General features: G+C 39.5%; 1 protein-coding gene across 3 annotated transcripts in view; it reads left to right on the top strand.

Annotated features, from left to right (window-relative positions):
• SANBR (SANT and BTB domain regulator of CSR) overlaps positions 1-21,042 on the top strand; it is a 77,303-nt gene that overhangs the window by 14,669 nt on the left and 41,592 nt on the right. The window contains exons 1-4 of one of the 3 annotated variants that reach the window (XM_061155375.1): positions 5,437-5,548; positions 15,932-16,090; positions 19,024-19,210; positions 20,025-20,118. In XM_061155375.1, coding sequence (XP_061011358.1) covers positions 15,941-16,090; positions 19,024-19,210; positions 20,025-20,118 — 431 coding nt within the window. In that variant the 5' untranslated portion in view covers positions 5,437-5,548; positions 15,932-15,940. Of the gene's footprint in view, positions 1-5,436; positions 5,549-15,931; positions 16,091-19,023; positions 19,211-20,024; positions 20,119-21,042 lie in introns of those variants that run through there. The other 2 variants (XM_061155374.1, XM_061155376.1) reach the window with 2 other exon arrangements.

The following is a 21,042-nucleotide window of genomic DNA, read 5'->3' as shown; positions in this document are numbered from 1 at the left end:
GCAGCAATGAAGACCCAGTGCAGTCAGAAATAAAAAGAATTTTTAAAAGCAAACATCTGGAGAGTTTAAGATTTAGGAAGATTCTTAAAGGCCTTCTGACTAATTAAAGGAAAAATCAGATACCTCTTTAATAGTGAAGTTAAATGTATTTTTTGTAGTCTATGGCAATATTCTTTGAAATTCTTTGAAAATTGTTCATCCCTATATAAGGCAAATTGATTGGAAAAACCCACTTCTTAACCATTGTATTAAGGATTAAACATTTAATCCTTTACTCATTTTCCATTTGTATGTGAAAGAACAATTTTTTTAAAGCCAGCAAAAATTAATTTCTTAGTATGAATGGTTAATGCACTTTTCAATCTGAAGCTCAGTAATAGTAAGTTCAAAATAATATCTACTTAGTTGCTGAGAGGTCCAAAGGATATTCTGCATTAAGCAAAGTACCTGGCATATAATAAGGTCTCTTGCTAAGGTGATAGTGTTAGTCTCTCAGTCGTGCCTGACTCTTTGTGACCCAATGGACTGCAGCCCAATCACCAGGCTCCTCTGTCCATGAGATTTTCTAGGCAAGGATACTGGAGTGGGTTGCCATTTCCTTCTCCAGGTGATCTTCCCAACCCAGGGATCGAACCTGGGTCTCCTGCATTGCAGGCAGATTCTTTACCAACTGAGCTACAAGGGAAGCCCAAAGTGATAAGTACTTATTAATAACAATGTTATCAAAATGCAGTTTTGAATCAGGAGCTGTCTTTAAGGGCTAAGGATCTGTTAGGAGAACAGGTAAAATGGTGCCCTATAGGAACAGAGATGTTCTCTGAAAAAAAGTGGAAGTGGTAGTTTCTCAGTCATGTCCAACTCTTTGCGACCCCATGGGCTGTAGCGGATCAGGCTCCTCTGTCCATGGAATTCTCCAGGCAAGAATACTGGAGTGGGTAGCCATTCCCTTCTCCAGGGGATCTTCCTGACCCAGGTCTCCTGCATTGGCAGGTGGATTCTTTACCCATTAGAAGAGGGGGAAATTATCTCTACCTGTTACTAGCACAGATACTGAGGGACAAGCGGAAAAGTTACTGTTCAGGAATAAGCAGTCAAGATTTCTGCGATGTTGAGCACTGAGCTGCCCACATAGCACATATGTGTGGACTATGTGTGTATATGTACACAGATGGAGGGCTTGCAGGCTGAGCATGTGGCATATGAATTTAAGTGGTTATTGTGAACAGGGACCTCTACTTCATGGTAGTTTTGGGAAAAAAAAAAAAAAAGCTCTACGCTAGGATATGGGACATTTTGGGGAAGTAAATATGGCCCCCAATGCACCCTTTTTCTTTCAGACCTTAAAGCAGATGAAGAAAACGTACTTTTATGGACAACTTTCACTTTACCACATTAATTTTGTTTTTATTGTTTTGTACAACCCTTTGCCTTGTCATAAAGAGAGTTATGTTTAATTTTTTTTAAGAGTAGTTCTTTAACAGCATGTATACTATCTATGGTGAAACAGATCACCAGCCCAGGTGGGATGCATGAGACAAGTGCTCGGGCCTGGTGCACTGGGAAGACCCAGAGGAATCGGGTGGAGAGGGAGGTGGGAGGGGGGATCAGGATGGGGAATACGTGTAACTCTATGGCTGATTCATATCAATGTATGACAAAACCCACTGAAATGTGAAGTAATTTGCCTCCAACTAATAAAAAAAAAAAAAGAGTAGTTCTTTAAAAAAAAATACATAATTTGGCTGCATCGGGTCTTAGTTGTAAAATGTGGGATCTTCGTTGTGGCCTTTGGGCTTGGTTGCCCTACAGCGTGTGGGTTCCTAGTTCCTCGACCAGGGATCAAGCCCACATCGCCTGCATTGCAGGGCGGATTCTTAACCACTGGACCCCCCAGGTATGTCCCTGTTTAATTTTAAATTTTGTTCTCCAGTAATATTTGATGGTAGCTGAAGTCTGAAAGGTATTTGCATTTTTTATTGCCTTTTATCCATAAACATTTTTCCATGTGTATGTTTTTTGCAGTGCTAATGAAGTCCCTTTTCAGTTCATATTTCACTGTAGTTAAAAATATTTCAGGGAAAATTCCCTGGTGATCCAGTGGTGAGAACTCAGTGCTTCCACTGCAGAGGGCACAGGTTTGATCCCTGGTCAGGGAATTAAGATTCCTGAAAATTGCGTAGCACAGCAAAAAAATAAAAATTAAAAAAAATTATTCTAGTGACGTGAGTAATAGAAGTCTGAGTATCATATAATCCTAGAAACCAGGCTGCTGGGGAGACTGGTCACTGGCCACCAGTGTTTACTCTCCTGTAATTCAAAAATAGAACTCCCACCTTTTAGTTGGTCATGTAGCTGATCAAATGGTTTCTACCTTTTCTAGTCTCCCCCTTTGTGGTTACATTGTAGCCACTGGGATAGAAGTGGAAGTTATGCATGTGACTTCCAGATCCTGCCTTTAACAGTACTGGGCATGCATTCTTTACCCTGTCTCTCATTCCTTCTGTAGGATGTTTAAGTAAGAATGAGTCAAGTAAGAACAGCCATTTCAGAGGCCTGTTTCAGTGATTGTATTTTGGGTCTCTTTGTATTTTGGGTCTCTTTGTTAAAGCAACTTGTGTGTATATGCTCAATCATATCAGACTGTTTGTGAACCCCATGGACTGTAGCCCATCAGGCTCCTCTGTCCTTGGAATTTGCCAGGTGAGAATACTGGAGTGGGTTGCTATTCCCTACTCCAGGGGATCTTCTCAACCCAGAGATAGAACCCGTGTCTCCTAAATCTCCTTCATTGGCAGATGGATTCTTTACTACTCTGCTACCTAGGAAGCCCCTAGATCAATTTACTCTGTACTAAAACTAATAGAGGGATAGCTATCTTATGAACACAAAAGGTTTAGACAGGAGAAGGATAGGAAGTGGATCGAAGTCTTAAGTGAGACTGCCTGTTCCATATAAAAGGGCTCAGGATGAAACGTCTGCACAGTGCCAATGATTCTTCCTTGGGCAAAGATTGTTGAACCTAATGAGGTGGCTACTGGACTTTGGACAAGTCTCTTAAACTTTCTCTGTTTGATCTTAAAATGAAAAGATTGAAGAAGTTCTCTCAAGGATCCTCTCTAGCTCTGTCATTCTGTAAATGTATATTGTTTTAGAAAAGACTGGAGAGTCGTGAGGAAAAACTTCAGACGTTATTAATAAGTATGTAAGTTGATCCCTCAGAGAAGCACAATAGCATGTGGATCAGCAGCAGGAGCAGTTATGGATGGAGCCCAGTGGTAGAGCTCTATTCTCTTATATCTCTGCTTGCAATTGGTTAATTCTTAACTGACTTCATTTCTTTTGGTCAAAAGTTGCTAAAACCAAGGAGTGGCAGACAACAAACTCACATTCTAATCTTTTCTAAACCACTTCCCTCAGAGCCATGGGCTTCATAATCAGTCTCTAAAGTTAGTGCGGGTGAAAATACCTTTGGGAAAAGTCACCAGCCTGCAATCTGTTTCTACCCACCAGTGTCCTATGTATCTTAATCTTTGTTATTGCAGTGCACTACTTCCAGGAACCTCATCTTCTAGGGAATACACTAAGCTTCTGTAACACACCAAAAAACAAACTACAGTAGCTAAAGCAAGACAAACCTTTCCCTCATGTAACAGTCCAGAGGTAGGCAGGCAGTCTAGGGTCTGTTAGGCAGCCTTGCTTCACAAGGTAAACTTCAAAACCCAGGTTCTTTCTGTTACTGCTCTGCAATCTGTCCTGTGTGGGTTCTTGTCTTCATAGTTTAAGCTGGCTCATCACCATTATAACTGAGTTTTAGCTTGTGTGAAAGTGTTACTCGAAAACTGGGTTGCCATAAGGAGAACATGGGATCTTTATCAAGGTGATGTCTCCCTGAACAGCAAATAGGTAAATATTAAGCTAAGGATATATGCATATTCATGAAGGGGGTTTGAGCAGAGAGAATTCAGCATAAAATTGGGGCAAAAGTCAACAGAATTCGAGTCTTATTTGATTGAAGTCAGGAGGGTCAACATCATCATTCCATCCTTCATCTGGATGGGGGCCTTAATTCCTGCAGAACTCAAAAATATAATTTTATTATATATATCCCTTGAGGAGGAACTAAAATTTCTTTACCACTGCGCTATTGCTTGACTACCTTTTCTCTATTTCTGCTTTCCCTTTGTTCCCTTAAGATCATTAATTACTGAGACTTGTTTAAGGGCAAGCGTTGCAGCCAGACTTGGATTATGAAATGGCTTAGGCCCAAAATGGCTTCTTTTATGTTCATAGCAGCGCTATTTACAATAGACAAGACATGGAAATAACCTGTCCATCAACATATGAATGAATAAAGATGTGGTTTGTGTGTGTGTGTGTGTGTGTGTGTGTGTGTGAGAGAGAGAGAGAGAGAGAGAGAGAGAGATGAAATACTACTTAGCCATAAGCCATTTGGAGCATCATGGATGGACCTAGAGATTATCAACCTAAATGAAGTAAGTCAGAGAGAGAAAGACAAACACTACATGCTATCACTTATATGTGGAATCTGAAAAAAAAAATACTGTAAATGAACTTATCAACGAAACAGTCTCACAGCAGATTTGTGGTTGCCAAGTGTAGAAGAGGGTGGAGGAGAGCTAGACTGAGTTTGGGATTAGCAGATGCAAACTATTGTATATAGAATGGATAAACAACAAAGTCCTACTGCATAGCATAGGAAACTATGTTCAACATCTTGTAATAAACTATAATGGAAAATAACACGGAAAAAAGTAACTAAATCGTTTCGCTGTACAGCAGAAGCTAACAACATTGTAAATCAACTAAAAAAAAGTTTAAAAGAGAAAAGATACTGACGTGTAGCATTTACCCTACAAGATTGGGCCTTATACATCTGACTAGGTTCCCAGTAGTAGTCACCTAAGTAACGTCCTTCCTGAACCTATTAATGTACAAAACCTCAAGGAGTAACCCAAAGCTATTTACAATTTTCAAGAGACCCCTCCTGATGAAGACCACGCTTCATCCAAGATATTTCTTGCATTCTCAGATCATGCAGTTTGCCCATTCTGCCTGACCTAAGCGGGTATATCAAAGCCACCAACAACTTCATTCTTTATGAGTTCTTTCTCCCCCATTTTCCCCTTTCTTCTGGACTCAGAGGCGATCATTCTGAGTGGAGCTCTGGCTCTGGAGGGCATCTGGTTGCTAAGAGACAGGACGCTGGGAGGGTGGGAACGCTGCACTGCGACAGGCCTGAGAAAGAATTCGAGGGGGGCGGGGAAGAAACCGGCAAAGGCGAGGCCGAGTAGCCGCTCTTCGCAGCACCCGCTCCCTGCAGCCCGAAAGGAGCTCGTCGTTCATTGGCTGCGCCGCTGCGCCGCTGGCCTGCGATTGGCCAGGCGGCGTCGATCTCCGCGTTCCCCGCCCCGGGGCGCTGGAACCCCAGCGGTTGGGTTTGCGGGTCTGGTCGCGGCCGCTTCATGGCGTGGGTGGTGCCGGGCTCTGCAGGTGACAGGGGCGAAGCGAGGGCCATTGCGGCCTAGAGGTGAGTGACGAGCCGAGGGAGCTCGGGGGCTGGTCGGGGGCGGAAAGTGCGACGAGAGGCGTTGCCGCTGGCGGCTGGCGGCCCCCTCTGCGGCCTCCTCCGCTTTAGGGCCGGGCCAGAGCCTCGCTAGTGGAAAGTGCCCCCGAACCGCCCCCACGTGAATCGAGCGGCCCGCCGGCTCAGCCTTCTCTAGATGCCCAAAGCCGGTCCCTCCAGTGAAGCAGCTGAGGGAGCACAGCGTCTGCCGTCCTGGCCGCACCCCTAGTCCCTGCCCTGCATCTTCCCCTGCCTCGGCCCATTGCTTTCCCCGCGCCTTTGTCCACCCCTCACCCGCTCAGCGCCCGGAGTGTCTGCCCCCGAGGGGAGGCGGGAGACCTCCAAGGTCCGGGCTGCCCCAGAGGACGTGCAGTGCAGCGAGCCTCTGCGCCGAAGGTTGCGGGGCTTTGATGTGTTCTTTCTAGGTTTCAGTTGTGGTTTTATTTTCTCCTTCACTATGAAAGCCAGATGCCCGTTGTCGTGGTCAGAAAGCCTGGGCACAAGGCTTCTACCCTGGTGATGACTCAGTATTGTCTCCCATCCTCTGTTATGCCAGAGGCCCTTGACCTGCCCTGCTGGCGTCTCTAGCACTTATCCTTCTCAGCCTAAGGGAAAAGTCTGTGTCTACCATATCTTTTTCTATTTGAAAATAGAAAAAACAGATGCCAGTCTTGGCCCTCTGTTTGGTTTTGTTAGTACATTTAAACTCCCATCGTGGAAATGGAGAGGGCATGAGATGTGGTAAAAAGTGTAGAGTATTTAGAGTAGTAAACAATTTTTAATTTTGGTAAATAACATGTTTCATACTAAACATTAGCACCTTTTTCATATTTTATCATGAATGGAAGTAAATCTAGTAATAGTGTAATTTGAGCTTCAAACTTTTTCTTATTGGCAGTTTTTGATAAGTCTGTACTTCTTTTCCAGAAGGGGATGCACAGTTGCAGCTACTCTGAGAGAATTCTGACTATAGGGATGCTTTCTTGAACATTTGTTTAACTGGAATTAATACTGGGTAGTTTCCCTTGCTTGGTGTGATTCAGTTGTGTAAGGAAAATATCAACAGAAAAAAATTGCTTTTCACATTTAGATGAAATTCAGTTAGTTCAGTCGCTCAGTCATGTCCGACTCTTTGTGACCCCATGGAATACAGCACACCAGGCCTCCCTGTCCATTGCCAACTCCCAGAGTTTACTCAAACTCATGTCTATTGAGTCAGTGATGCCATCCAACTGTCTCATCCTCTGTCGTCCCCTTCTCCTGCCTTCAATCTTTCCCAGAATCAGGGTCTTTTCCAAGGAGTCAGTTCTTTGCATCAGGTGGCCAAAGTATTGGAGTTTCAGTTTTAACATCAGTCCTTCCAATGAATATTCAGGACTGATTTCCTTTGACATGGACTGGTTTGATCTCCTTGCAGTCCAAGCGACCCTCAAGAGTCTTCTCCAACACCACAGTTTAAAAGCATCAATTCTTCGGTGCTCACCTTTCTTTATAGTCCAGCTTTCACATCGATACATGACTACTGGAAAAACCATAACTTTGACTAGATGGATCTTTGTTGGCAAAGTAATGTTTCTGCTTTTTAATATGCTGACTATGTTGGTAATAACTTCTCTACCAAAGGCAAGTGTCTTAATTTCATGGCTGCAGTCACCATCTGCAGTGATTTTGGAGCCCCCCAAAAAATAAAATCTATCACTGTTTCCATTGTCTCCCCATCTATTTGCCATGAAATGATGGGACTGGATGCCATGGTCTTAGTTTTCTCAATGTTGAGCCTCAAGCCAGCTTTTTCACTCTCCTCTTTCACTTTCATCAAGAGGCTCTTTAATTCTTCTGCACTTTTTGCCACAAGGGTGGTGTCATGTGCATATCTGAGGTTATTGATGTTTCTCCCAGCAACCTTGATTCCAGCTTTTGCTTCACCCAGCCCAGCGTTTCTCATGATGTACACCTCATATAAGTTAAATAAGCAGGGTGACAATATACAGCCTTGACGTACTCCTTTTCCTATTTGGAACCAGTCTGTTTTTCCATGTCCACTTATAACCGTAGCTTCCTGACCTGCATACAGGTTTCTCAAGAGGCTGGTCAGGTGGTCTGGTATTCCCATCTTTTTTAGAATTTTCCAGAGTTTGTTGTGGTCCACACAGTCAAAGGCTTTGGCATAGTCAGTAAAGCAGAAATAGATGTTTTTCTGGAACTCTCTTGCTTTTCGATGATCCAGTGAATGTTGGCAGTTTGATCTCTGCTTCCTCTGCCTTTTCTAAATCCAGCTTGAACATCTGGAAGTTCACGGTTTACATATTGCTGAAGCCTGGCTTGGAGAATTTTGAGCATTACTTTACTAGCCTGTGAGATGAGTGCAATTGTGCAGTAGTTTGAGCATTCTTTGGCATTGCCTTTCTTTGGGATTGGAATGAAAACTGACCTTTTCCAGTCCTGTGGCCACTACTGAGTTTTCCAAATTTGCTGGCATATTGAGTGCAGCACTTTCACAGCATCATCTTTTAGGATTTGAAATAGCTCAACTGGAATTCATCCCTCTACTAGCATTGTTTGTAGTGATGCTTTCTAAGGCCCACTTGACTTCCCATTCCAGAATGTCTGGCTCTAAGTTGGTGATCACACCATCGTGGTTATCTGGGTCGTGAAGATCTTTTTTGTATAGTTCTTCTGTGTATTCTTGCCACCTCTTCTTTTTTTTTTTTTTTTTGCCACCTCTTCTTAATATCTTCTGCTTAATATCTTCTGGTCCATGCCATTTCTGTCCTTTATCGTGCCCATCTTTGCATGAAATGTTCCCTTGGTGTCTCTAATTTTCTTGAAGAGCTCTCTAGTCTTTCCCATTCTCTTGTTTTCCTCTATTTCTTTGCATTGATCACTGAGGAAGGCTTTCTTGTCTCTCCTGGCTATTCTTTGGAACTCTACATTCAAATGGGTATATCTTTCCTTTTCTCCTTTACCTTTTGTTTCTCTTCTATTTGCAGCTATTTTTAAGACCTCCTCAGATAACCATTTTGCCTTTTTGTATTTCTTTCCTTGGGGATGGTCTTGAGCCCTGCCTCCTGTGCAATGTCACGAACCTCCATCCGTAGTTCATCAGGCACTCTATCTATCAGATCTAGTCCCTTAAATCTATTTCTCACTTCCACTGTATAGTCATAAGGGATTTGATTTAGGTCATACCTGAGTGGTCTAGTGGTTTTCCCTACTTTTTTCAATTTAAGTCTGATTTTGCAATAAGGAGTTCATGATCTGTGCCACAGTCAGCTCATGGTCTTGTTTTTGCTGACTGTATAGAACTTCTTCATCTTTGGCTGCAAAGAATATAATCAATCTGATTTCGGTATTGACCATCTGGTGATGTCCATGTGTAGCGTTGTCTCTTGTGTTGTTGGAAGAGGGTGTTTGCTATGACCAGTGCGTTCTCTTGGCAAAACTCTATTAGCCTTTGCCCTGCTTCATTCTGTACTCCAAGACCAAATTTGCCTGTTACTCCAGGTATTTCTTGATTTCCTACTTTTGCATTCCAGTCTCCTATAAAGAAAAGGACATCTTTTTTGGGTGTTAGTTCTAGAAGGTCTTGTAGGTCTTCATAGAACCATTCAACTTCAGCTTCTTCAGCATTACTGGTCGGGGCATAGACTTAGATTACTGTGTTATTGAATGGTTTACAGTGGAAACGGACAGAGATCATCCTATCGTTTTTGAGATTGCACCGAAGTACTGCATTTCGGATTCTTTTGTTAACTGTGATGGCTACTCCATTTCTTCTAAGGGATTCCTGCCCACACTAGTAGATATAATGGTCATCTGAGTTAAATTCACCCATTCCAGTCCATTTTAGTTTGCTGATTCCTAAAATGTCAGTGTTAGATGATGTAAATTATTCTTAAACATAAGTATTATAAATGAGTATTTATACAAGTATGGAATACACATACAAGTTTGAAAATATTTTATATGAACTGTATTTTTGATTAGCTAACAGGTACCTGCACATTGTAGGTCACAATAAATATTTTAGAAATTTTTAAGTAATCTTTTTGGAAATAAAGTAAAAAAACATCACCCAAATCCTTGCCCTGTATTCTGTTTTCAGACTGTTTTCTATTGAGGCCCAAACAGAATTGTAATAAAATACTCCATGCCCCAACATAGTTCTCAACTTGTGTGGTATAAAGTGATGATGTCCTAGGTACACAAGTAGAAAACAATGAAGTTCTGTAAAATCTATTTTCAGCTGAACTCAAGGCAGTGTTTTACAGTTCTTAAAGTAGTTTTTGAAAAATTTTATGCCAGTAAAGTGGCCAAAATAAGAAATAATTTGATCACCTTCTGTATGCCAGGTAGTGTGTTATATGTATTATCTAATCCTTACAATAATGTCAGAGGTGGGTATCATTTTCCTATGCTAAAGCCGATACCATTGAAATCATAGGTTGTACTGCTGGAAATGGTAACTAGATAAGAATCTAGATATGATTTTCCACTCATTTTGTTGAGAGCTTACTTCATTGGAAAGTCACTGTCTCTCCTTTCATCTGTTACATTTATCTTTGTGAATCTGTTTAATCCTAGGCTCTTTGGAATGATAGTGTTACTATTATAAACATTACATAGTACTAAGTGCCAGGTAACACTGTCCATGTATCTTCAAAACTATATGGGCTAGCTACTATTATTATTTGTTTTACAGATGAGAAAACTGAGGCATAGAGATACGTAATCTGAACCAGATAATAGCTTAAGTGGTAGAATCAGGACAGAAATTTGGGCAGTCTAGCTCCAGGTTCCGTACGCAACACAATTCTGGGCCTTCTGCAAGGTACCTGTGTGGTTGCTAAGAAGCTGTAATTTTCTTGTTTCTTTCTAATGTTCATGCTGAAACACGTAGGATAAATCTATTATGTCTACCACCCGATGTCCTACATCAGTGTTTTACATATACAGTGATGTAGTACTAATCATTGTTAACACTTCACTGAGAGTTTCTGCTTTCCAGTTCCCCATTCCAACATTTAAACATCTCTCATCCTTAGCTTAATCCTACGTGATCAGTTCAGTTCAGTCGTTCAGTCGTGTCTGACTCTTTGCAACCCCATGGACTGCAGCACGCGAGGCCTCCCTGTCTATCACCAACTTCCGGAGTTTACTCAAACTCATGTCCATTGAGTTGGTGATGCCATCCAACCATCTCATCCTCTGTCATCCCCTTCTCCTCCCCACCTTCAATCTTTCCCAGCATCAGGGTCTTTTCAAATGAGTCAGATCTTCCCATCAGGTGGCCAGAGTATTGGAGTTTCAGCTTCAACATCAGTCCTTCCAATCAATGTTCAGGACTGATTTCCTTTAGGACGGACTGGATGGATCTCCTTGTAGTCCAAGGGACTATCAAGAGTCTTCTTCAAAAGCATCAATTCTTCAGTGTTCAGCTTTCTTTGTAGTCCAGCTCTCACATCCATATATAACTACTGGAAAAACCATAACTTTGACTAGATGGATCTTTGTTGGCAAAGTAATGTCTCTGTTTTTTAATATGCTGACTAGCTTGGTCATAACTTTCCTTCCAAGGAGTAAGTGTCTTTTAATTTCATGGCTGCAATCACCATCTGCAGTGATTCTGGAGCCCCAAAAAATAAAGTCAGCCACTGTTTCCACTGTTTCCCCATCTATTGCCATGAAGTGATAGGACCCGATGCCATGATCTTAGTTTTCTCAATGTTGAGCATTAAATGAACTTTTTCACTCTCCTCTTTGACTTTCATCAAGAGGCTCTTTAGTTCTACTTCACTTTCTGCCACAAGGGCGGTGTCATCTGCATATCTGAGGTTATTGATATTTGTCCCGGCAAATATCAGCTTGATTCCAGCTTGTGTTTCATCCAGCCCAACGTTTCTCATGATGCATTCTGCATATAAATTAAATAAGCAGGGTGACAATATACAGCCTTGATGTACTCCTTTTCCTATTTGGAACCTTTCCTATTTGGAACCAGTCTGTTGTTCCATGTCCACTTCTAACCGTAGCTTCCTGACCTGCATACAGACTTATCAAGAGGCAGGTCAGATGGTCTGGTGTTCCCATCTCTTTCAGAATTTTCCACAGTTTATTGTGATCCACACAGTCAAAGGCTTTGACATAGTCAATAAACCAGATGTAGATGTTTTTATGGAACTCTCTTGCTTTTTCAATGATCCAATAGATGTTGACAATTGGATCTCTGCTTCCTCTGCCTTTTCTAAATCCAGCTTGAACATCTGGAAGTTCATGGTTCACATATTGTTAAAGTGTGGCTTGGAGAATTTTGAGCATTACTTTACTAGCATGTGAGATGAGTGCAATTGTGCAGTAGTTTGAGCATTCTTTGATATTGCCTTTCTTTTGAATTGAAATGAAAACTGACCATTTCCAGTCCTGTGGCCACTGCTGAGTTTTCCAAATTTGCTGGCATATTGAGTGCAGGACTTTCACAGCATCATCCTTTAGGATTTTAAATAGCTCAACTGGAATTCTATCACCTCCACTAGCTTTGTTCATAGTGATGCTTCCTAAGGCCCACTTGACTTCACTTTCCAGGATGTCTGGCTCTAGGTGAGTGATCACACCATCATGATTATCTGGGTCATGAAGATCTTTTTTGTACAGTTCTTCTGTGTATTCTTATTGGAGAAGGAAATGGCAACCCACTTCAGTGTTCTTGCCTGGAGAATCCCATGGACGGAGGAGCCTGGTAGGCTGCAGTCCATGGGGTCACTAAGAGTTGGACACGACTGAGCAACTTCACTTTCTGTGTATTCTTAGCACCTTTTCTTAATAGCTTCTGCTTCTGTTAGGTCCTTACCATAGGTACTGTTATTTTATGCTGCATCACATTTGTGAGGTGCTTTTTTCACAGTGCTTTCACAAAATCTCTTTGGTTATTTATATAAAGTCAGTTAGAGGTATACCTGATAGCTCAGTTGGTTAAGAATCCGCCTGCAATGCAGGAGACCTGGTTCAATTCCTGGGTCAGGAAGATATGCTGGAGAAGGGATAGGCAACCCATTCCAGTATTCTTGGGCTTCCCTTGTGGCTCAGCTGATAAAGAATCCACCTGCAATGTGGCAGACCTGGGTTCAGTCCCTGGGTTTGGAAGATCCCTTGGAGAAGCGAAAGGCTACCCACTCCAGTATTCTGGCCTGGAGAATTCCATGGACTGTTTAGTCCATGGGGTCACAAAGAGTCTGTCATGACTGAGTGACTTTCACTTTCACTTTTCATAGGTATTACTATCACTTAATTTTCATTGCAGAAGTTCAGATGACCTGCTCTAATTTGTGTGGAGTTAAACCTCAAACCTAAGTTTCAGATTTCTCTGTGCATTGCTTCTTCCACTGTAGTAGTGTGTCAGTGTATCTCTGCTTTATACTTCTTTTCCTAAAATAGGTAACATTTTTCCATAAGAACAGTTTTGTTTTGGGGGATTATATTTCCAGCACAGATTCAGCATCAATAAAGCCATCGTTGTTGTTGTTCAGTTACCCAGTCGTGTCTCATTCTTTGCAACCCCATGAATTGCATCATGCCAGTCATGCCTGTCCCTCACCATCTCCCGAAGTTTGCCCTAAGTTCATGTCCATTGCATTGGAGATGCCATCCAGCCTTCTCATCCTCAGGTGCCCTCTTCTTCTGCCCTCAATCTGCCCTCAGCATCAGGGACTTTTCCAGTGAGTCAGCTGTTCGCATCTGATGACCAAATACTGGAGTTTCAGTTTCAACATCAGTCCTTCCAGTGAGTGTTCAGGGTTGATTTCCCATAGGATTGACTGATTTGATCTCCTTGCTGTCCAAGGGACTCTCAGGAGTCTTCTCCAGCAACACAGTTCAAAGGCATCGATTCTTTGGGGCTCTACCTTCTTTATGGTCGAGCTCTTACAACCGTACGTGATCACTGAGAATACCATAGCCTTGACTATATGAACCTTTGTTGGCAGAGTAGTGTGTCTGCTTTTTAACACACTATCTAGGTTTGTAATAGCTTTCCTGCCAAGAAGCAAACGTCTTCTGATTTCATGATTGCAGTCACCATCCACGGTGATTTTAGAGCCCAATAAAGTCATAGAAAGTGAAGTCGCTCAGTCGTGTCCAACTCTTTGCAACCCCGTGGACTGTAGCCTACCACACTCCTCCGTCCATGGGATTTTCCAGGCAAGAGTACTGGAGTGGGTTGCCATTTCTGTAAATTTCCATTCTGACTTCAGATACAATGCCTGGTCCATGGTGGAGGCTCAGTAAATGTTAATTTTTTTTAACGATTTCAGCTTTATTGAAGTATAATTGACATAAATTCTCAAAATTTTTTAAACTTGAAGGGAGTAGCGTCTTTTTTTCCTTCAGTACCACAGCCTTTTCTCTCCCTTGGCTCACAAACAGCTTTGGAAATTGCTTGATTGAATCATTACTAACTTCATAATGTTTAGACTGTGTCTCTCTCTACCCTAAGCCATCATTCCCATTTGCTATCTCCTCTATACTCTACTTCTCGAATATAATGGAAAGAGCATGGATCTGAGAGTCAGTTTTACCTGGGTCTTTCTTCTGCCTCTTATTAGCTCTGTGGCCTTGTCCAAATTATTTAAGTTTTCTGAATGTGTTTCTTCATCTTGTAAAATTGGGGAAAGACTCTATCTTATAGAGTTGTGATGAGAATTGAAATAAGTTATATAAAAACCTTAGTACAGCTCCAGGCTCCTAGTAAACACCCGATAAATAAGTTCTTAAAATTCTCTTAAGGTTGAAGGAGATAGATTCTTTTTCTCTTTAATACCGGTCTTCCCCTCCTTCACAATACAACAGTTATTATTTGTCCCTTCTCTGCCCTTGCATGGTTCGCCTCTGCTTGGCTCTCAGCAGATGATATTAAAATCATCTGTTTGTCTACCTGTATCCTCAGCTCTCTGATAGTAAACTCCTTGAGGACAGGGACCATGCCGTATTTTTTATGGTATCCCCAGTGCTTGGCCTGGCTTATAGTTGGTACTCACTGAATGTTTATTGAGGTACACCCCTTTGGAAAGCCTTCTAGAGACTTTTTTTCTTGGTCATCATGTTGCCTGAAGATTTTGGACACACCCTTAGTCACTTGATTCAAGGTCTCCTGGATTGAACCAGAGGAAATGTGATAGTAGGACCAGGGTGGGGAACCTAGTAAAGAAGCAGGGGAAGCTACCATTCTGCAGGAGTGAGTGTGAGTGTGTATGTGTGTGGAGGTCCTGTGGCTTTTTATACATGAGAGAGTGTGTGTTGGGGTGTGTGTAAGGGTTAAACATTGTCAGGCCAGTCGCCACATTGCTTCTGAAGACAAGGAATAAGAGAACTTTACAAAAAATGTTTCAAACATATAAAAACAGTGCTAATTACATTTGTTAATATAATCTCCTCACCATATGTAATTCATAATCACATGCACAATAACTATTATGCTTATCCTAAAATGTCAGATTAACTTGGTTCTAAGTTTCATTTGATCTAGTTCAGTTCAGTCACTCAGTCGTGTCCAACTCTTTACATCTATCAAATTAAGTATACTCAGCCTTCATTGTAGCATGGACATTCAATCACAGAGCGAGAAAGTATGGCTTGGGACTGCAATGAAATTATCATGTAACTATCTTTTTTTTTTTTTCCACCGTTTAGCTCTACCATCCATGAACTGCTAATCAAAATATAAATCAGCCACACATAAGGGGTTTTTTAAGGAAGATATATTGTATTCAACTTTTTCTCTGTTTTGTTATGAAAAGCTTTTAACATACAGCAAAATCAAAAGAATTTTATAGTGAACACTTGTATACCCATCATTTATATTCTATCCTTAACATTTTATCATATTTTTAAAATCACATATTTACCCAGCTGTATATCCTTCTAGGCTTCCCCAATGGCTCAGTGAGTAAGGAATCAACCTGCAGTGCAATAGTCATAGGAGATGTGGGTTTGACCCCTGGGTCGGGAAGATCCCCTGGAGGAGGGTAGGGCAGCCCACTCCAGTGTTCTTGCCTGGAGAATCCCATGGACAGAGAAGCCTTGTGGGCTGCAGTCCATGGAGTTGCAAAGAGTTGGACATGACTGAGCAACTAAGCGCGCACATCCTTCTATCCGTGTATCTGCCAATCCATAATATTCAAGTGCTGTTATATTTGAAGAGACTTGAGCTATATATTCTGTGTTGATTTTTAGTTCAGTTTTCTTTTTCTATTTTTTAGTAGCAGTTAATTCTCAGGAATGAATTATAACTGACTTATAGTGTTCTGAAAACATTTGGATTTCAGATGCAAATAAATTTGTCTTCTCTATTTCTAGTTCCAAAAGATGAGTCGTGGATATTCAGAAAACAACAATTTCCTAAACAATAACAACCAAATGGTATTGGACATGATCCTTTACCCATTAATTGGAATCCACCAGACCATCAATTGGGAAACTGTGGCAAGGCTTGTGCCTGGATTAACACCCAAAGAGGTAAATAACAGTCTTCCAGATAGCTCGTGAAAAGAAATCAGAAAAAGTGATCAATTTAAAAGAGTAACTACTAAGAAAGAAGAAGTATTTGAGTTTCACATATTCATATGCATGTAAAAACTAAATATGCATAAAATATGATTTGACTATATATAAAATCTATGTAGAGCTATGATTTATTAACCCACCTGCTATGATTAAATTCAGCCTTATTTTACATACTTACAACTGAATAGGTAGGTAAGACTTTTGTAAATCCAATTTTATTATTAAATTGCTAATGCTGTGCTTCCCAGAATTGAGTAATATACAGACCTTTTTAAAAGAAAAAACTTGAAAACTTGCAATGATGACCCAAATTACTATCACAGTGGAATTTAAATGTGCACTAACAATACCAGCTATAAACACACCTATATAATCAAAAACCAAATTTTACATTTTATAGACACAAGTGGAAACTCAAACCAACATAATTCAAACTAATAAACTTAATGTGATCAGTAATAGTGTTTTGCTGAAATTAAATTGCAATTATAATGCAAATATGGTATAGTCTTTTGTGGCACAAAATTTTTTGTGTTTAGCCTATACTGCTGAAAGCCCCTCAAAGCCTGTGTTCTTTCTCCACTTTCCTCTCTTTAACTTGTGGTGAAGCCTTGTGTTGCATCAAGACATTACTTGCCTTCCCTTGGCATTAACACATCTCTTCTCTACTAAGTCTGTTTTCTACCTTTGTCTTAAAATATTCTGTCATCCTAATGACTCAAATGGTTTTTATTAATGTAATCCTCAGAATCAAAACTTGCAACCTAAAAACTCCTATAGGGTACTCTTTCTGGTAATTCATCTCTGAACTCTAGTTTAAGCACACGGACCTCAGGATTTTTGCTATTGAAAGGAACACTAAAGTGAGTGAATCATCTCAGGTTTCTAGAAGTAGAAAGGACATTAGCGATTTTATCCAGTAGATTTTAAGCATTATCACTAGTGCCTTTCCCATGATACACTCTCAGTACTTACAGAATCAGTGAATGAACCAAGTTCTACCCTCTTCTTTTACAGCTGAGAAAACATACCCACAGAGATTACTTGCTCTTGATTATAAGTCTTTGTGAAATGATGAAGGAACTTACTTAGTGTATATTATCATTCCTTAATCTATACTTTTTCATCTTTTGGATTTTTACATGTTAGCTTTTAAAACAAGGCAAAAGTGTGAATTTGACCATTTTTCCAACTTTTTATTGTGAATATTTTCAAACATATAGAAAGGTTAAAAGAAGAGCATAGCATCCCTATATCCTTTATTTGGTGTTAGCAATTCTAGATGTTTGCTTGATTTCTTTATGTAGCTTTTTTCTTTTTTTTTTTGACATTTAAAAGTGAGTTTCAGGAACTTCCCTGGTGGTCCAGTGGCTTGAGACTCTGAGCTCTCAGTGCAGGGGGCCTGGGTTCAGTTCCTGGTCAAAGAACTAGATCTCATGTGCTGCAAATAAGACCTGATGCAGCCAAATAAATAAATATTCTAAAAAAATAAATAAAAGTAAGTTTCAGACATCACTCCATAGACTGCAGCATACCTCTTAAAATGAGAATATTATTATATAACTACCTAGCTACAGTATCATGGTCAAACCTAGGAAAATTAATAGTAACTCCATCGTATCATCTAATATCCACTGTGTATTCAGATTCACCCAATTGAAAAAAAATTTCTTTTCTTTTTTTTTTTTGGCCACACTGCATGGCTTATAGGATCTTAGTTGCAGGAGCAGGGGTCAAATTTGTACCCCCTGCAGTGGAAGCACAAAGTCTTAACCACTGGACTGCCAGGGAAGTCCTTTACTTATATATCTTTTAAATGTGTTTTCAAAGGACTAAACCTTGAGTAGGCATTTGTTTGTAGTAATAGTACTATAATACCATTAGTAAACAATCTTTATTAAAATGGTTCTCAATATCTACTGGGCACCTGGTAAATATCTGCGTAGTAAATGAATGATGCCATACCCAATGCATTATTCACTTACCATATATGTGTGTATGTAGTATATATTTTTCTCCTTTTGCACCTCCCATATTACTTGGTCTGCTGTGTAACTTGCCATCCACATTGCTGTTGACGAAGGTTTAAACATGAATACTATAGAAGTGCTATCTGACAAAGACCCACATTAAGGAAGGCATTTTGTGTTGTGACCTAGTACACTCAGAAATGACATTTTCATGGACAACTTAGCCTTACTATGCTTAATGCATTCTTGATATTTTCCAGTCTATTGTATTTTTTTTCACTGCTAATCTGTTCTTTCTAAATTAATTGTATGACTGACAATGAGTTAAGGGAGAACATTGTGCTAGAACAAACTGCCCAAATACGTGGCCATATATTTATAAGTGTTTTCAAGTGTTACTGCAGTGTTTTGTGCAAGATGAACCTCACTGTTACTACATAAATAAGTGTTACTACAGTATTTTGTGCAAGGTGAACCTCACTGTTGGTAAGAACAAAGACTCATTATTTTAATGAAGAAAATTTAGGATCACAAATCAGATACTTTTTGATTTGTTTTCTGTTGAAGGTTAGAATTTGGTCTTATTCCTGGTGAAAACTCAGTGTGAAAATAACAGCCAAGTTTTTAACTAAAGTTTTTAAATTGTCAACTGATAATAGACATAGATCACTGGGAAATATGGTTAGTGAAGGCATTCTTCATTTTCCTACAAGTATATAAATATATTATGGCTTTGAGTTAAAGTATATTTTTAAAGACCTACCCTGAATTTAAAAAAAAATAAAGTAAGTCAGAGGTTTTCATGTATTGAAATATGCACTGGTTTTCTAGATGTTACCCAAGAGATTAATTTTTCACTTATAAAAAATGACTAAAACCCCCAGACCTGCATTTCCTTCCTTCATGCCTTTACAGTGTGCAAAGAGGTTTGATGAGCTGAAGAGCAGTGGAAGTTCACCTGTGGACAACCAGTATAGTCCCCTCATGGCTGCTGGAGAGAGTCCTGTTGAAACTTTAGCCACATACATCAAATCCTCGCTTCTTGACACACAAGGAGAATTTCAGGAGACTCCAGTTGGTCAGGATACAGTTTCTAAAACAGGTAAGGTTTTAAAAGCAAAAGGCAGTATTTGTCCTTATGATAATTCTGAAAAATATTATGCATTCCAGTCAACTTTATTTAAAGGGTAATAGAAACCTTAATGGGAAAAATCTGTTAGTATTTGTATCTTCCTGAGCTTTAGAAATTTGTCTTTGCTATATTTTTAAAAAATTTAGATGTTAACACACAGGGCCAACAGTATTACCAAAAAAAAAAGGTTTTCAGTATATTAAAATCTACTACTCCATTATGGTAGCCTATTTGTGTCATAAAATTTAGAGGAATTTGACCTGTACCTTTTGCTTAATTTTTTTTAACTGAGAGAATCTCGCTTGTCTCTCACGATACCTTTTTTACAGCTCCCCTCTATGAAAGTCAACAGTAGCTTTAGATGACACAAAAGCAGGGTGTGGGAGATGTTCTCCACATTACATTGAAAAGAACAGCTGGTTTTAGAAATCTTCAGTGTAGTGAATTGTTTTAATCTCAGCAGTAGCAGAATATTGATAGAAAAATTTGCTTCAGGAAGAGAAATTCTGTTGTAGGTTTTTGAACATTTGACCCCTGTCCCTACGTACCAGGTTAGTATTTTTTTTTAATCTTCAGTGTAATGTTAGCAGTTTGTGACTGTTTTTCATACTGTTTCTTTCATATACCTTTAGAAATATTAAGGCACCTAACAAAGTACCATCATTAACTACTCTTGGAAACCATGCATTTATAGTATAACCATTCAATAAGTAACAACCCACTTTCAGCTAGAAATGCTAACCTCCCCGCTTTGTTTTTGTATGTGTTTGTTTCTGTATTTAAGGAAGACATAGTATAGCTTCCACAAGGAATTGTTCTTCAGAAAGTGAAAATTGTACTACTCATAATGGTGGAGAAAAGACTGAAGAATCTGAAGGGTAGGAGGCTGGCTCTTTGCTAGATAAGCTTTTAATATGAATATCAACTTCAAATTATAAAATATATGAATGATGATTATATATATCAGTTACCATAATTTAGGAATTTCACATTACACAGTTGCTGAAACAGTTGATATCAGGGTAGTTGATGTGTTGAACTATCAACAACTGCTTAGTAGGTGAACATATGACTTATTCATACTACTTATAAATTAGACAACAGTTTTCCACTTTAAAAATTCATTTTCATCTTATAAATATTAGAAATAACATCCATTAATGTAACATTTTGGAAAGCAACCTTTAAAACCCAAAGAAAAATCTCTGCCATTAGTTCTGCAACTTTATTAAAGAAACTGGATGTGTATTTTAGAACTATTTGGATATAATTACTCATTATAGAAACATTTAAAAATTAAAGTATATATTTCAATGTAATGCAAGTTTTAATAATTTTGTATTGTTTTGTGTATTTTACATACAATAAACTGCACATATTTTAAGTATTCACTTTTGATGAATGTTAGCCATATAACCAATGAAGACAAAGAACATTTTCATTATCTCTAAAGGTTCCTTTGGGCATTTTCAGTTTTGATAGTTTTTTAATAACACATATCATAAAATTTACCCTTTTGAAAAGTTCTGGGGATGGATTCTAGAGATAATTGCATAATAATATGAGTGCATTTACTTTATGTATATTTTACCACAATAAAAAAATTCACCCTTTTGTAGCTTAGTGAAATTTACTTTACTCACATAAATTTTTAAAAATTTTATTTTTACCATGACAGATATTCAAGCAATATATTCTTAATGTTTCAACAAATACTTTTTCTTGGTTGCATGGCATGTGGGATCTTGGTTCCTCAATCAGAGATCAAACCCATGTCCCCTGCATTGCAAGGCAGATTCTTA

Source organism: Dama dama, chromosome 11 (genome assembly GCF_033118175.1).
Source record: "Dama dama isolate Ldn47 chromosome 11, ASM3311817v1, whole genome shotgun sequence".
Taxonomy (NCBI): Eukaryota; Metazoa; Chordata; class Mammalia; order Artiodactyla; family Cervidae; genus Dama; species Dama dama.
Note: the sequence above shows the minus strand (reverse complement) of the source record. Positions and strands in the feature narration are given on the sequence as shown.